This window comes from Lygodium microphyllum, chromosome 29 (genome assembly GCF_053477565.2).
Source record: "Lygodium microphyllum isolate KBCC chromosome 29, Lygodium_microphyllum_v1.1.10, whole genome shotgun sequence".
In the NCBI taxonomy this organism is placed as follows: Eukaryota; Viridiplantae; Streptophyta; class Polypodiopsida; order Schizaeales; family Lygodiaceae; genus Lygodium; species Lygodium microphyllum.
Genome location: NC_141163.1, coordinates 93475957 through 93493965, shown reverse-complemented (window position 1 = coordinate 93493965; position 18009 = coordinate 93475957). Strand labels below are relative to the sequence as shown.

At 42.2% G+C, this 18009-nt stretch overlaps 1 protein-coding gene across 2 annotated transcripts in view; it reads right to left on the bottom strand.

Moving 5' to 3' along the window:
- The window catches only part of HCF107 (high chlorophyll fluorescent 107), a 58895-nt gene that overhangs the window by 23769 nt on the left and 17117 nt on the right, over nucleotides 1-18009 (bottom strand). For both annotated transcript variants that reach the window (XM_087671218.1, XM_087671217.1), the window contains exon 2: nucleotides 12338-12481. In XM_087671218.1, coding sequence (XP_087527344.1) covers nucleotides 12338-12481 — 144 coding nt within the window. The remainder of the gene's footprint in view (nucleotides 1-12337; nucleotides 12482-18009) is intronic.

Here is an 18009-nt window from a genome sequence, read left to right as displayed (position 1 = left end):
CCACTATGACAAGAGTACAATGGTTGAGTGCCAGCTCACACACTCCACAAGCTCCCTCTCTCCACACCAAGAATCTGCAAGTACATGAATGGGATGGATTGACAATCGACTATGGCCACACTCCCTCCTTTTATAGACAAAAATAAAGGATAAAGAGAGTGCCCATAAATTAGACCGTCGGCGCCCGTGAACCTGTGATATGATCACTTCTAACACCCTCTCTCAAAGCACAAGTCACAAGCAATGAACAAGAACACCATGGATACTCCAGCAGCATGCACTCCACTAGATGCACCTTGATAAGAAAGCACCCTGAAGAAGAAGTCCAAATGCTATAATCCCTCTCTGAAAGCAAAGTACTCAAGCTAGCTATCTCGCACCTCCTCTAGCCACACAAGCTCCATGAATAGCTTCCCATGACACCAAGATTCCTCCACTAGAGCATAAGCATGCCCTTTGGATCCCCTCATATGAGACCACATGAACACATCATGTCACTCATCCCAACATGAACTTGGCACTAGACACACTAGTCCAAGTTTTGGATCGCCAGAAGATGCGAACTTGATGACACACATCAAATCCACCAACAATGAAAAAGCATCAGTATACTCTCTCTCCACCCTCACACTTGCCCCTTCTAGCTTAGGACAATGTGAGGGCATGCAACATCACTTGAGCTGAGAAGAACCATCCACTCAAGCCATTGATAAGCCCCAAGCGAACCAAAATGATATAGACATGGACACAGTCTTGTGCTCCACCAAGCATGACCATGATATCCACCACACAAAGTAGCAATATGTCTTTTGTATTTCCCTTCTCTTCAAATGTGATACTACACCACACCATTCCATCTCTTCATCTTCATGTGCATGACCACTATTGTGCCGCATCATGATGGAAGTAAAGAGTCCTCCATTTTGGAGGGAGCAATCTGACACCTCATCTAAAAAGCATTGGTAAGCACAAGAGCACTAAAGCAAAGCTCCATAAGATATATTAGGAATGTTGAATCTCGCGATCACAACGAAACCAATAGGATCATAAGAAAGTGAAATGAGAACGGAAATACTTGCACATTAGCTCGGCCATGAAAGCGTAGCAAAGGGAGTGTGATTAGCCAGCAAAGATCTCAAACCAAAATACGATACTCACATAAACAATTGCAGAAGAAAGCTTCACATAGGAACAAATGCATAAACAAAAACATTGCCAACTAATAGTCAAAACAACACTAACCTGGTAATACATGTGACAAAGTGGAACCAAAACAAAAGGTTGAAGCTCACAGACAAGTCAACGGCCATAAATGACAAGGCATTAGGAGTGCATGAACATCAAATAACAGTGATACACAAGCATATTCAATGCTGAATGGTCAGCCCACATACCTAGACAACACAAAAACACATGCAAAGCACATATGAAATGTAGGTCAATGCAACACATTGACTATGATACGTAAGATCAATGCAGCAAAGAAACAATCAGCATGCAAGATTAACACGATTGTAAGAGTGCAGGCCAGCAACGACACACAGGGTTATGAACATCAAAGGGCAAGCAAGATTAGGTAAGCATTAATATAGACCACGTGCAGCCCAAAGTATACAGAAGCCTCATTGAGCACTGGTCAAACAGACAGTTTGCACAGTGCAATAGTAGCACAGGTAGCCACAAGATCAACGCAAGCAATCCACTGCAACACATCAGTAACCAGTCAAGTCAACGGATGACAAGAAACCAATGCAGCAAGTCAAAGCAGCATGTACCGAGCACAGGGGTAATTGCCAGCCCACACATCAAACTGACTCAGCAAAGACATAGGATAGGGGTGACTCGAACTTCACACTAGCACCAACAACAATGGCAGCATAAATGTCATCAAGGAAAATTACACAAGTCTCAACGACTACATGAATTATCAAAACACAGACATCATGTGGCAATCTAAGAAATAGGTTGGGGACCATGCTACAACGTAGCACCCAATAGTCATGCATATGAGTTGTCCCACATCTGTGCCAATGACCAAAACTCCTCTTAAGAAAACCTAAACATCTAATACCATGTTAGAAGAGGAGCATCAGCAAACATCTCCATGTCTTTGGGCCGAAGCAATGGCTAAATCGGTCACCCATATCCATTGTTGCTGGTATGACTCCTTTTGAAGCATATTTTGGTCTAAAACCAAATGTTTCTTATTTCAAGGTATTTGAGTCTAATGCATATGTTCACATCCCAAAGGAGTAAAAGAATAAGTTTGATCCGGCTTCCAAAAGGCGAGTGTTCATTGGCTACATCTCTCAATCACAAGGATACAGGATTTATAATCCCATCTACAAGCCAAGATGTGCGGTTCATTGAGTTTCTAGCTACAGAGGGGGGTGAGGAGAAGCACCCTAGTCTTGGAGATCCAGGTGATAGTTGGGCACCTGTAACCGGCCTGTTCACTGGAAAGGGCAATAGTGTACAACCAAAATATATAAATGCTTTCACCCAATTCACAATCGCCCACTTTACCTGAACTTAAAGACACAAAATCAAGAAGAAATACAGGAAGCTAGAATGCTCCTGTTGTGACACAGACACCCTGTTGGCCCCTAAGTCAGGCGCCCCTTGCGGTATTTCTTTATTCATTAACAAAGGGATAATCCCACAATAACCTGCCTACAAGCTGTCCCTGTACAAAGTGGAGAAGGAAGCACAGTTCCAACCCGATTTCGACACCATAACGGCAGTACAACTTGACCTGGTCATTATCCCTACTCAATTGGTGCCTCCATACACCTAAACACACTCAATGAAGTGCCTCGTAAGAAATTCAGCACGCTGCATTTTCTGGTTTTTGTCTTTAAACTGCTCCAAAATACATGTACAGTGTCCTTGGAGCTTCCTTGAAGCTTCTGGAGCAAATAGACACCAAAAATGTCCAAAAACCTAAACCTGCAAAAATATACAGCAGGCTGTAATTTCCTGTTTTGGGCCCTGTTTTACCTGCCAATCACTTGGCTGCGTAGCCAACAGGCTCCCGCACCTTATGTGCGAGATTTCACGCGAGAAATCTCAAGAAAACAGTGTTTTCCACACAAGTATCTGCTTGGGAATGCAATTAGCAAACCCTATACCTGTTCAAGAGGCTCTTGCCTCGGCAATTATGCATAAACCCACAACATTGTACATGATCCATCTGATCAGCCCACAACACTATACATAATCCATCTGATCAGCCCACAACACTGTACATAATCCATCCGCTCAGATAAGGAGAGAGTGACCTAGGAGGAGCAAGCTCAACCTCTGTACATGAGTCAGAGATGAAGAAGTACCCTCCATAGCTGATGTATTTGCAGCAATCTGCCCTCCGCCCCATGAGTTCCATGCTCCAATCTCCCCCTCATGCATTGAAACTCGTTTTTGTGCTGCTCTCTGTCTCTCTTTTGGGAATTTATGCCCAAATTGTGACACATGGCATACACGTAACAATTTTCCTATTTAAACCTTTCGGTCTAAAATTCTCTATGATCGGTGCAAAATTTGACCTCCGCATACCAGAAAATTAATCCTCGTGCAAAAACGAAGATAATGACGCGAACAGATTCTAGGGTCCGAAAATAGTAACTCCCTAAATTTTAGGAGCTGCTTCCATTGCATCCCCACTAGTCTTCTGACCATCTTTGCAAACTATGGCTACATCCAAATTTACAATGTAGCTCAACTGAAAGTGAATTTCCACTGATGACCCAACATGGACTAATCTCTTGCAGATTTATCCATCTTCACTTTGAACCAGTCTCTTCCAGGCTAGTTCTTCAACACACTTGTCCATATACACTTTCACAAGTCTCTTCCAGGCTTGTCAATCTACAGTGCCATCAGTCTCTTCCAGACTTGTACTCGACCTTAACTGTCCAGTCTTGACTCACTGGGCATTCCTGTCCATTTCACATACTAGCCATGCAACTCAGGCGTTTAGATTTCAAGAGGGATCCTTCCATAAAGAAAAACCAAATAAAGTAGTAATAAAGAAATCAGCAAAAAGGTAATAGTTGTCACAGTCTTGTGACAGCACCACCTAAGCCAATGCCTATGGAGCCTATGCCCTTTGAGGCTCCATCTACAAATGAGGAGATTGCTTCTCAACCGGATTCCCTGTTAGTGGATGTTCCAAAGACTTCGGTAGAGGCGAAGCAATGAGGAGAGTATTGGTCTCCTCCTCATTGGGCTCGTGAGACATTTTGTGATGCACGGATTGAGGGGCTTCCTAAGGAGTGGCAGCCCCGCAAGATGGCTCAAGACGCTCTCGAAGGAACCATTTTGTACTAATTAAGGTTTGATGACCCGTGCCATGCAAGTTACGGAGCCAACATCAATAAAGGAGACATTGCAATCTAATCATTGGCCAAAGGCCATGGAGCAAGAGTTGAAGTCTATTGAGTGGACTCAGCACTTGGTACCTTATCCTTTGGCCCGCTCATCAAAAGGTATTTGGATTCAAGTAGATCTTTGAGACCAAGTATCTCAATGATGGCACACTTAACAAGCACAAGGAATGGTTGGTTGCCAAAGGCTTTGCATAGCGGTCACATGTAGGCTTCCATGATACTTTTGCCAGACAACTCATATAATCACCATTTGGATAGTACTTGCTCTTGCCAACCATAGGCAATGGCCAGTTTACTAGTTGGATGTCAAGTCCACATTCTTGAATGGTGACTTAAAGGAGGAGACCTATGTAGAGTAGCCTCATGGCTTTTCTACCTCAAATGGTGAGTTATACATGTTTAATAAAACCCTCTATAGCCTCAAACAAGCTCCTTGCGCTTGGAATGAGAAGATAGACTCATTCCTTCAAGACACGTTGGGGTATCAAAGATCTATCTCTGATTCAAATTTATACATCCAAATGTCACTTGAAGGGCACACATTGTTTGTGCTTTATGTGGACGATCTCATTCTAATAGATAATCAGCCCAAATGGTCAAGTAGACTAAAGCAACGCTCCATAAGTTTGAGATGAAAGATATGGGAAGATATGGGGCTTCTTCATTTCTTCTTAAGACATGAGATATGGCAAACTAAGAGGGGGATCTTTCTCTCCCAACAACGGTATGCCTAGGAGCTCTTCACCACCTTTGAGATATAGGAGTGTCAGATCATTTCTACTCCCTTGGATCCAAATTGGAAGGCTACCACTCATACACATTCACCATTGGCAGATGCTTCCCACTAGAGATAATTGATTGGGTCATTGATTTGGCTTCTAAATACTAGAATTGGTTTGTACTTCCTAATTGGTTTGTTTGCAAGTTTTATGAGTGAATTGAAAAAGGTTCATTGGCAAGCTAGCTTACAAATATTGCAATTCTTGAGGGATATCCCCAACCTTGGCCTATTTTATCCAACAGGTGCAGGTGGTTCAGCCTTGGTGTTACAAGGTTAGACATTCAAACTGGGCTAGTAATGTTAATCACAAATGCTCGATGGCAAGCTATGGTTTTCTTCTAGGTACACATGTGATTTCTTGGATCAGCAAGAAGCAGCCTATAGTTGCCCTTTCATCTACAAAAGCTAAGTACCGAGCAGCTTGTTCTACCACTCGTGAGGCCATTTGGCTTCAAAGGTTGTTGGAGGATCTTGGTTGTTTACAAACAAGGGCTACTACACTTCTATGCAACAATGAGAGATGCATAACCTCAGCACAGAATCTTGTATTTCATGCTAGGATGAAGCACATAGAGATCCAATATCACAACATTCGTGAGAAGATCTTGGACGCGACAATTGAGCGGTATTGCAAGGCTAAGGGCAATCTAGCAAATTTGTTCACCAAGGCACTTCCTTAGGACATCCTTTCTCCACATTCCAAAGCCCTTAGCCTTATGCCACATCCAAAATTTGAGAGGGGCCGGGGGTGTTAGAGATTTGGTCATCTCCAAAACAGGCATAGGCATGTACAAGGCAGATTAGGGCAGTTTATGCAGCTGTACCATGTACATGAGCAGGTCAAACAGTAGTTTTGCAGTTGCCAGCAGTTTGGGCAGGTTTTCAGGCAGGTTAGGCAGGCTGGACATGTTGGGAAAATGTGCCACATGGCAGGCCACATTTTTTTGCAGCAGATTTAATATTATTTTGCTGTTTATTTACTGGCAACCAGTTATGCAATAGTCAGCCAGTTTTTTACCGGTCGACCTGGTCATTTTTTATTACTTTATTCAGCTTATTTAGGCTGGCCTGTCCCCCAGTCACACATACTTCAGTTTTCATGCCGGTTGAGAGAGATATCCAGCTGGTTATACTCACACAGCCCTTCGTACATATCTGCCTTCAGTATTCAGCATTCATTCTCTGCAACCTTTAGCTTTCTATCGTTTCTCTCTCTCTCTCTCCTCTCTATGTTCACTCCTTTCTTTCAGTCTGGTCATATGCTTCCACATTCACTGCACTGTCACCTTGATTGGCTGGAATCAAGGCATTCTACACAGGTCCACTGCATATTGTTGCTAGTCGGCCATATTTGGGCTGCTGAAAATATAAATAGCTGCCCCAGTGCCTCCTGCTGTACATTCAGTATTTTGGCTAGCACTCTCTCTCCTCAGCTTGCTTCACCTCACCCATCTGCTGATCTGATGCCCTCACTGACCCGCATCAGCTGCGTGTGGGACTGATAAGTCCAGCCTTGTATTCAGCACCCTACTTCAGATCTGTGCAGTCCATTCCTTCATTCTTCTGTGTCCTTTTCAGTCTATCTCTCCTCTTCTCTCTCCCTGTTCATGTTTCTCTTCCATTATGCACTCACATTGTATCATCGCCAAAGGAGAGGACCCAAAGCTGCTTCAAAGAGGAGACCACACCTTGTTTGTTGTTTTCTATGAAGGAAACTTGCATTTACAGCCCCTCAAGGCTAGGCGAATGCTTCTTCCAGTTGGGTGCCCACAACTTTCACAACAAAACCAACTATTTTAGGTGTAGACGAAGCATCTACAGGCCATTTGCTGTAACATCTTCACCATTAAGAGCATCTTTTTTGCTTGTGTTTTTTAAGATACTTTAGGACAAAATCTCAAACCGGTATAACTGGCAAGACAGTTTTGATGACACCATAAGACCAACAAAGCCAAGATTGAGATCATGAGGACTAATGAGAATGTCACGAAGATTGTCATGAAGACCCTCACAATTGAGAAGATCAAGGATCGACGCGGAGAAGACCGAAGATCGAATCACTACTCAAAAAAAGATCTGCAATTTGATAGGGATCAAATCACTAAAGGACCTTGTTTGGCCATAATGGCACCCTCTATGCAAGTGTCTCTATTTCCTACACCCCCCAAGCAAGAACATCTAGATAGTTCCAACTACTCCCCTTGATCCTACAAAGTGAAGCGCATCCTAGACATGTTCAACATATGGGACTTCATCACTGCCCCCATCCAACTTCCATTGGTGATCCCCATACCGGATCGACTGTTTATCAAGCAACTCTTTGCTGTAGGCTCAATTCTTGAGCCCCTTATTTTCTCTCTATGAACTACCATGATTCGGTCCTTGTGTATGTTCACAAAATCCTCTTCGCAACATAGGTGTGGACTCGGTTGGCTTCTCTTACCAAGTCTGAATCTTTACACTCCACATGAGTAGGTCCCGTCAAGTTTCAATTGTATGTAGCTAGCTCCTTGACTATGAAGGATCATATCAACAAGATGGAGCGAATTCGGGATGAGTTAGCATCCATCGGCAGGAAAGTACCTTCAAAAGACATGGTTGTGACACTTTTGACACACCTCCTGTCTTCGATGTATGATGTTTTCTATACTAGTTTTCTCACCTCCAAAGTTTGGGACACCATCACATGGGAGGAGCTTGTGCCTATGATTTTGGGGCAAGATACACGACATAAGGAGACTGATACTAGCAGAGCTCGAATTGCCAACCGTGCTTTTGTAGTTGGGACACCTCAAGGGGGTGACAATTAGAAGTTGAAGAAAGGCAAGAAATGGAAGAAAGAGCAAGAGAAGAAGAAGGACAAGAAGTCCAAGGGGAAGCCCCAGTGCCACACTTTGGGAAAGGCATGCACCCCGATGAGAAATGTAGGCAAAAGTACCCCTATATTTAACTTGGAGCAAAGTAGGGTACCAAATATTCAAAGGCTACTCAAGCCAATAGTTCAAAGTCTGTCTTCATTCATCTCTATGAGATGGAAGACACAGTTGTTGCTTCTTCTTCTGCTGTGGAGAAGCCTTGGCCTAGTGGAGAGTAGTGTGTCATCCCGTATAACTTGCCATCAAGGTTAGATCCATGACCTACATGATAGAGGGGGCAATGTAACCTTTGGTGACAGTTCATGAGTGCCAATTCAAAAAGTGGACAATCCTACTTATTTCCAATAGATAGAAATCTGCAGCCAAAGTTCTCTATGTTTTAGACTTAGGTTCAACCTACTTTCTATCCATGGACTCACACTAATCGGGATCCACATGGTGTTCACCTAGGAAGCAATCAATATAGAGGATTTGATGAGTAGACACATGATTTGGACATAAATACAAGAGGGTGGGCTCTACAAGCTCACAGCCCTAGCAGCCCCTTCTTCTTTGGCTCTTGGGCTACTTTGGCATGCCTATTATGGGCATCTCAACTTTAATTCCATTTATCAACCATTGAGGAAGACTCTCATTGAGGGCCTATCAAACTTCCCTTCCATTACTCCAACCTTATACCCTAGCTATTTGAGGGGCAAACAACATCACTAGCCTTTTCCTAAGGCAACTACTAGACAAGCATCTACACCCTTAGAGTTGGTACATACCAACAACCCTATGAGGATGGCTTCCTTAGGGAAAGCCAAATACCTCATGCTTGTGGTTGGAGACTTCTCTAGATATATGTGACCTTATTTTCCAAAGTTCAAGACAAAGACATTTTCCAGCTTTTGTGAGTGGAAGTTGTTTGTGGAGGAACAATTTTCCTTTAAGGTTCAAGAGGTGCAAGTTGATCTTGGAGGCAAGCATCATGCCAAGGAGTCTCACAAGTTTTGTAAGCAAGCAACACCTCATATTTGCAGCTAGTTACCCATTGTTGCATTTCTTGATATGACTCCCTATAGAACTTTATTTGGTAAGCTGTATATTGCCCAGTTTTGCATCTTTGGATGCATTGCCTATATACATGTTGACAAGAAACACAGGCAAACTTTATGCCAAATCCAAGAAGTACATCTTTGTTGATCATAGTACCATAATCAAAGGCTATAGACTACAATCCCAAGACTACCAAAGTGGTGGTGAGTCAAGATGTTGTGTTTGATGAGACCATGCCTTCCGACCTGCCCCCAATGGTGCTTCTTCTTCAAGCGGATCTTCTTTGATGCCACCTCCTCCCCCACCTTTGGCACCATCTTGACCTTCCAATATCACTTTACGCACCTCTTCTTCTTCTTCAGCACCCCCCACCCCATTCTTTACCTCCCCCTCCACAAGTCCTTCTTCTACTTCTACCCTTTTCCTTCATGTTTCTTCAACAAATGATGAGCTGTCAAAGGAGAAGCCTTCTTCGCCCAATGGTGGGGAGCCCTGTTTAGATACAAGTATACCACAAGTTTTTAAAGGCTTCTTGGCCTCCATAAGATGGGCAGTTCTATGTGATTCCCTAGTGGCACAAATTGGTGCAGAAGTCAGAAGCATAAGACATCAAAGGACCCACATTGTTTGTCCAAATTGCAAGTGAAGAAAGGGTGTTCCTTTGTGTGAATTATGCCCTTATAACTCAGATCTTGGAGGATTTAGGACCTAACACAATTGAGGAGGATCTAGCACTGGATGCTTAGCGCCACGCTATGCAAGATGAGCTCCGTTCTATTGAGTAAAATGGGACTTGGGATTTGGTTTCATATCCAACGAAGTAGAAGGTGAGCGGTGTTAAGTGGGTCTACAAGACCAAGTACCTTGTATGATGGCACCTTTGGGTGCTAATGCAAGATGAGCTCCATTCTATTGAGCAAAATGGGACTTGGGATTTGGTTTCGTATCCAACAAAGCAAAAAGTGATCGGTGTTAAGTGGGTCTACAAGACCAAGTACCTTGTATGATGGCATCTTGGGACAAGTACAAGGTGAGGCTTGTTGCCAAGGGATTTGCACAAAGGACAACTTTGGACTACTCGAAGACATTTGCTCCAACCACCAAAATGTCTACCATGTGGGCTGTGTTGGCTCTCGCAGCCTAACACCATTGGCCCAAGAATTAGATGGACCTAAAGTCCATGCTCTTGAACAGTGTCCTTCAGGAGGAGACCTGTGTCGATAAGCCTCCACTTCTTCCTCAAATAGGAGATCTATCAATTTTCCCAAGGCATTTTGGTTTCTCTGCATAGGTATATCTCTCAGCTTCTCTTAGAGTTTGGTATGGCTTCATGCAATCCAATTTCATGCCCCATGGAGTCTAGACCCTGAGTGCAAGCTCTCTCTTACACGTAATCCCCTTTCAAACGCCACCCACTACTAAGTCCTTGTCAGCTCCTTTATCTAGTTCATTTATACAAGGCTAGATATTTCCTATGTGTTGGCTCTACTATCTTATTTTACAAGGACTCGGACTTGATTCTACAAGATCATGTATGTAGAGAGAGCCACTCTTACAAGTTGGAGTGACTCTAATTGGGTTGGAGATGCCGTTACTCCATGTTCAACTACAAGTTTTGCTTTCTCCCTTGAATCTAGAGCTATCTCTTGGGGCAACAAGAAGCAGCCTACCATGGCTATTTCATCGACACACGCTAAGTGCCATTCATTATGCTCTACTATACAAAAGGCATAGTGGCTCCACCACATGTTGGCAAAGATTGGTTTTACACATAGATCTCAAGTTGATAGGTACTATTTCTCGTGGTTGGGTCAATGCATCTCAAGATCTTCGAATCTTTAGATGTAGATCTTTGGTCAAGAACATTAAAACTTGATGTTAACGAACCAAACCCCTCCTAGAAAAGGCAATGGTAGTGATCTCATATCTCATGGTAGGTAAGGCAATGGGCATCTACCTATGTAATGCTCTTATGTCTCTTTCACCTCCATAAATCAGGCCTATAGTACATCTCATCCCAAAATGCATGTATATCCATGTATCCTAGTTTGATATTGAAGCCATCATCAAAAAGATGTGATGTCCATCTTCGTGACTTGGTTCCGCTCAGCATGGCTGGGCTGCAACATAGGTACATCTCGGCAGCAAGGTTTCCTCACACACACACATGCATGAGATTACACACTAATATGTGTTCTACACAGTGGGCATAAATAACCAACACTACCCTTAAAACTCAATAAATGCAGCACGTCATCATTTGCGCTTTTTACTGATAAAATTAGAAAGCTACTAGTTGTTGCATGTTCATTTCCATAAACTCCAATCAAGTCCATGAACATCCCCCACTAAAGCTTTGAAAACCATAAGCACTATATCTGCACACAGAACTGAGAGAGAACAGACATGGAAGAGGAAGGATCCCCATTATGGCCAGACAAAGGAGGTACTCTCTAAACTCCATAGTCAGATTGGCTACCAACAGCCACAAGTGTTAAGGCTACGAACAATGAATAGCCAGTCACAAATGTTCATAGATGAAAGACACAAACACCAAACATCCTCAAGAAATCTGTATTTGTTTGAGTGATAGCTTGCCCATGCCTATTTCCAAAACAGACCTAGGCTACAATGCTTTCTTGTTCTTTCAAGGAAACACCTGCAAGTTCAAAAGATTCCAACAGGTTGCACTTCCAAATCATATGCTGTACTTGAAATCTTGTCAATGACCTGCTTTTAATTTTTTAGCTCTATTTTGACCATTCTGCTGGTTTTGGCCCCTTTGACATGTTTTGAAGGCAACAACAGGCTATTGAGAAACAGAGCACTCTTTAGCATAAGGTTGCTATATGACTCCACAACATCTATTGAGAGGCCATTCTTGTAAAGCTGCAAGGCAATTAAACTAACTGCAAGGTGATTGAAAAATGGAGGAGCAGCGAGAGGCTTTCCTTCACATCTGGGCATCAGGTAGTCTTACGAATTTATAAAATATTTTCTAGCAGGATCAAATGATGTCAGTTCTTAATGTTTAAGATAAAACTTAAAATATCTTTATTTGAGACAGCCCATGCCATTGTGGGGTGATCAACAGTTTTTTATGGAAAGTATCAAATTGTGGGTCTTTATATAAGAACTATTGTTCATCCAATGGTTATTACCATTACCAAAAAGACTCCAGACCTAGACTAACCATGCTAAAGAGATTAACCATCATCTAAAGAGCATTTACATATAGGATAAAGTCACTAGACCTGCCAAATGTAAGGATTTTCACCTCGTGTAGCCTGACAACCATTTTCATAGATAGCTCTAGCATCAGTAAACCTCCCCAACTTTACCAAACGTGCTCCCAAGATAACATATGCTCTTCCATCAGAAGGCCAATCTTTGATGCACTACAAATACCAAAAATTAATCATTCATGAGAAAACGTATGATTTAATAGTTGGTCTTATGATTCAAACGTTACAGAATGCCATATCATAAAATCATGCTGATAGAAAAGAACACAATATGTCTTACAAGCACTCCGAAAAAATGGGGCATCCAATCCCAAAACAGAGGAACATACTCCTACTTTTCTTGAGTTTTCAAAAAATAATTTTTTTTAAAAAACTCCTAAAAAGATTGTTGTAATGTCTTTCTCTTGTCTTCTATATACACACATGCACACATGCTCAACTTTCAAGTCCCGCACCCATACAATACCAAATAAGCCCACATCTTAAATCACACGCAAAATATTCGCCGACATCTCTTTACAAATACACTCTTTGTTGTTCACACACTTGCATACACATACATACAGACACATTTGTTGTGCAATCACTTATAGACCACAATGTAACAATAGAATGTAGATATATACAAACAAAATATATATATATAATATCTAACGGTCCACATGATAAATGGTCCACACACCCATCCATCCAGTCTCATCTACACACACATATACATGCTTCCCATACATATATCGTATATCTACACACACCCATCCGCTCATCACATGATAAGACAAACATCTAGCGAACATAAAATGTTATTTATGTACGCCATACCATCCCCCCCTCCCTTAATTTTGGCTGTCCCTTGTCCCATGTGGTTATGACAAAAACCAGTCATTCAACCTCCCATGTATCCTGCATTGAATTTCCAGTTGTTCACAAGACTAGTCCAAAAAATTCATAGGAGGGTGCAGCCATTAACATTAGTAGAAACAATGCCTAGAAGGGTGCAAGTTGTCTACTCACACCTACCTACTACCAAATCCTATGGTCCCTGATCTGCCCACTGAGTTAGAAGCAAGGGTTACAACCCTTGTGAACAAGTCTTTATATGACTTAATCCAGCCCACTGAGCTAGAAGCAAGGGTTACAACCCTTGTGAACAAGTCTTTATATGACTTATTCCATATCAGCAATGGCCTACTCATCAAAGCACAGGGTTGTTAGTTGTACTGGCCAAAACCATAGCAAAAGCATCACATACCCATTAGACCCATATCAAAAGCTCACCCTAGAAACTACAATACCTTTTTTTGGACAAAAAGGTGTGGTTTGATTACATTACTCAAAATAAAAAACAATAAAGTACAAATGCTCAAGAATCTAATTGGAGTTTTTTTTCTAAAGAAAATACATTTCTATTAATATCAATATCACCTTGGAGAAAATCTCCCCAAGGTAAGATACAAAGTACAAAGAACCCTCAAGAGTACCTAAGTACATCATAAATACAATAGACGTGTAAACAACCCATCTAATGAGCCATAATACTAGACCATCCTGAGGGTCTCTGTCAAAAGTGCTAGAGCCCCAAGCCCACAAGAAGGCATCTCTCCTCCTTATCCTCTCTAAGCCACCCAACAGCCTCGCCCATCTCCCACAAAGAGGATGGATGATCTTTGTCCAAGTCCTTGAAAGAGTCTATGCAGTGGAGACATCCTAAGTCTATGCAATGGAGACATCCTAGAGATCTTGAGTGTGATTGCACCTCACAGTCCAAATGTACCACGCAATAATATGAGCAATCAGCTCCCATTTGTGAGTTAGTATCCTTGGGTCCACTATGCCTACGAGTAATCTAGAGTGGGGATCCTTGCTCAAATGTTGACCAATGATGAGAAAGAAGTGGCTTCCTTGAAATCCTCATATCAATTAGGACTCTATACAAGACCCAGGCATGGTCTTTGATGTGCCGTGAAAGACCATTTTGAGGGCTATCCTCCATACTTCCTCAACTCCATAGTTGCATTCGTACTACGTACAGACTAGTTCGTTCCATACAATTCATACAATACCATATGGTATGTACCTATGCCAATTCGTACCAAAAAACATGCTATTTTTGGCCTATGAAGACTAGACTACACAATATCTTCCAACTCCCAAGCCTTATGTTTATTATCACAATTTCAAGCCTCTCTCACTCTCTCTCCCCCAACTTCCAAGATGAATATGCAATTCCAAGTGTATCCCCCCCCATCTCTCTCTCTCTCTCTCTCTCTCAAAAGAATGAAGAGCCTCTTCGTCCATCCACCCCACACTTTGCGTTGTTGTTTGATGTATGATATATGATGTATTACATGTACACTCCTATCTGTCTTCTAGTAGCGCATTACACATGTTGAGCATGAGGTTTTGCCTTGTTACCCTCATGTATTCATCCTATTAACTCAAGTGACATTGCTATTTTAGCTCAAAACGTGAGTATTATCTGTAATCCAAAATAACCAAGTTTTTGTTTTTTTCTTTGTACTAATATCGTACAGTACCTTATAAAATCCTAAGGTATCAATTAGTATCGAATTTTATTGTATTGTACTGTACCATATCGTACCTTTTATACCTAACAAGTTACAACCCTGCTCGGCTTTTTGTTTTTTTCTTTGTACTAATATCGTGCAGTACCTTATAAAATCCTAAGGTACCAATTAGTATCGAATTTTATTATATTGTACTGTACCATATCATACCTTTTATACCTAACAAGTTACAACTCTACTTGGCTTTGCAACAATCCCATCATCCTCTTACTCGCCATATCTCGCACATGCCACTAGGGCCTTGCCATATCCAAGCCATGTATCTGTTAGCATTTCATGTACTTCATGTTGTTCATCTCCACAAAATTTGCAATTTCTCAGTCTCCAAGGGTCCAAATGCTGGGATCTTCGAAGCAAGGCTGTGAAATGGCTGGAAGATGAGAGAGAAAATTCAGAGTTTTGTCGCGAAGAATGACTGAAAATTAGTCAAATGCAGCTGCTGCCCTACCACAACAGCTTATAGATGCAAAGAACTGAAGAAAATCAGTCATTTACTACTGCTGCCCTATCTCAACAGCCTGTAGATGCTATCACCTGCTGTTGATTGGTCTTCTCTTGCCCCTGGCTATCTCAGAAGATCCTCCAATGGCTGCAAATCAAACTAGTACCATCTCCTCCCTCTCTAAAAATGCCTCTCTCCAGTCTCTAAAGACGTTTTTCAGACTTGCATGGGCATTTTGGACAAGTGGCAACCTTCCCAAATGGTTTTTCCAATATTATCTATAATCAAATATTAATTTTTATAATTTAAATATTGAAAATTAATCTAATAATTATTTCGGTGCCCTAAAAAATAATCTAACTGGCCAATAATTAAATTGACTAGGCAACTTCCATTCCTGAGTGTCTCTGCGCCATCTTTAACCATCAAATTGACGTTAGGTACCATTAAACGCCACTTCTCTAGTGTCACCAACTAACACTTATGGCCAAATGAATGGCCTAGGCCAACAACTGGCACCAAATACCACCAAGTACCTATGCTGCATAACTTATAGCAACTTTTGCCTTTGACATCTCGTGATTTTCTCAGGTCCCGAGCTTGTAAATTTACTCTAACCCAGTGAACCTCACATGTGCAACATTTACTTAATCATGTGATCAAAAATTAATCCACACGTTAAGTGAGGTTTCAAAAATACATGTCCTCATGACAGGAGCTCTAACAATTAGTGCATTTCATTTTCAAGCCAGTCAATTTGTTTAAGTTGCATTCATGCTATTCACACTCCGGGCAACTAAATGCATTTCAATTTTGTTCCATGTGGCAAGCATGTTCACACTGGTGAGAGCTAGTAGCAGCATTTATGACTGGTCAGTTGTTGGCACTCCTTTGCTGCTGGTCTGCCAGTTTATGCACCCATCAGCTATTTATAGCTGCTGCCTACTACCTGCCTACATTCAATCAGCTGATCGCCAGTTTCTCTCTCCTCAGCCTGCTGCCATTCCACCATCTGCTCATTCTAGCACCCTCAACACACCTTTTCCCATGCAAAGGACAACTATGTCAGTGTAGATGGAGCATCTACAGGATGCTGGTTGCCAAACACAGCCTTTATAGCCAACACCTTCACCATCTAGAGCAACCAAACATCAAGATGCAACATCTTCTTGTGTGTGCTTGCATCTTTTGCAGATATTCCACACAATAAATGACTAGCCAGTACAATTGGCAAGACAGTTTTTAAGAGGACTGTGAGGCCCAAAGAAGCCCAAATCATGATTGTGAAGACCGGCAGGAATAGAATGATCATCACAAAGACCATCATGATCAAGAATATCAGGATTATTGTGAAGGTGAAGGAGATCACAGATCTCATTGGTGATCAGATAAAGATCACAGATCTAATAGGGATCAAAGATCGGAGCATGTTTCAGACTGTGACCAGCCTCTATCGCACACCTTCCCCCCGACCCCCCCCCCCCCCTTTTTCTTCCTTTCTTCTTGTTTCCATGAGAGCCCCTACTGAGGGACCTCATTGGCCCATTACAACACCCTCTGCACAAGTGCCCATGCTTCCTACTCTACCCAAAGAAACAGTGTCTAGACGGTTCCAGCCACTACCTTTGGTCCCGCAAAGTGGAGTGCATCCTAGATACCTTCAAACTCTAGGACTTCATTGCCATTGCCATCCACCATCCATAGTGAATCCCCATACTGGATCAACTATTGATCAAGCATCCCTTTGGAATAGGCTCAATCCTTGAGCATGTTCCTTTCACTTTATGAGTCGTTATGATTTGGTGCTTACACATGTTTGTAGAATCCAATCTGTTGCAAAGGTATGGACACACTTGGCATCCCTTTACCAAGTCCGTACCTCTACACATTGCATGACTTGTGTCAGCTATCCATGGCAAACTCCCTGACTATGAAGGACCATATCAACAAGATGGAGATTCAGAACGAGTTAGCATTCCTTAGAAAAAAGGTAACTTCTAAAAGACACGGTTGCGACACCTCTCACATCTACATCTTTGAAATATGATGTTTTCTATATCAAACCCCTCACCTCCAAAGTTCAGGGCATTCACATGGGAGGAGCTTGTGCCAAGGACTTTAGAGCAAGAGCAAGATACAAATCACAAAGAGACCAGTACCAATGTAGCCAAAATTACCAATTGCACCTTTGTGGCTAGGACGTCTCAAGGGGTGGCAATAGCATAAGAAAGGCAATGAACTCAAGAAAGAGCGGGAGAATGAGAAGGACGAATAGTCCAAGGGGCATCCCAAGTGTCTACACTATGGGAAGAGTCATGACTAGACACCCTGAAGGAAAATGTTGGAAGTACCCCCATCTTCAGCATGGAGCAAAGGGTGGTGCAAAAAATACAAAGGCTACACTGGGCATGACTATAAAGTCTATCTTCATTCATCTCTACAAGGTGGAAGACACAGCTCTAGCTTTTCCTTCCATGGAGAAACCTTAGCTTGCAGAGAGCAAAGTGTCATTCCATATGACTTACCATCGAGATTGGATCCAGAAGCTAGATGATAGAGGGGTCAATGTCACCATTGGTAACAATTAATCGGGGGCTTGTGCATAGAAAGTGGACACGATCCCACTTATTCCAGACAGATAGGATTCTTCAATC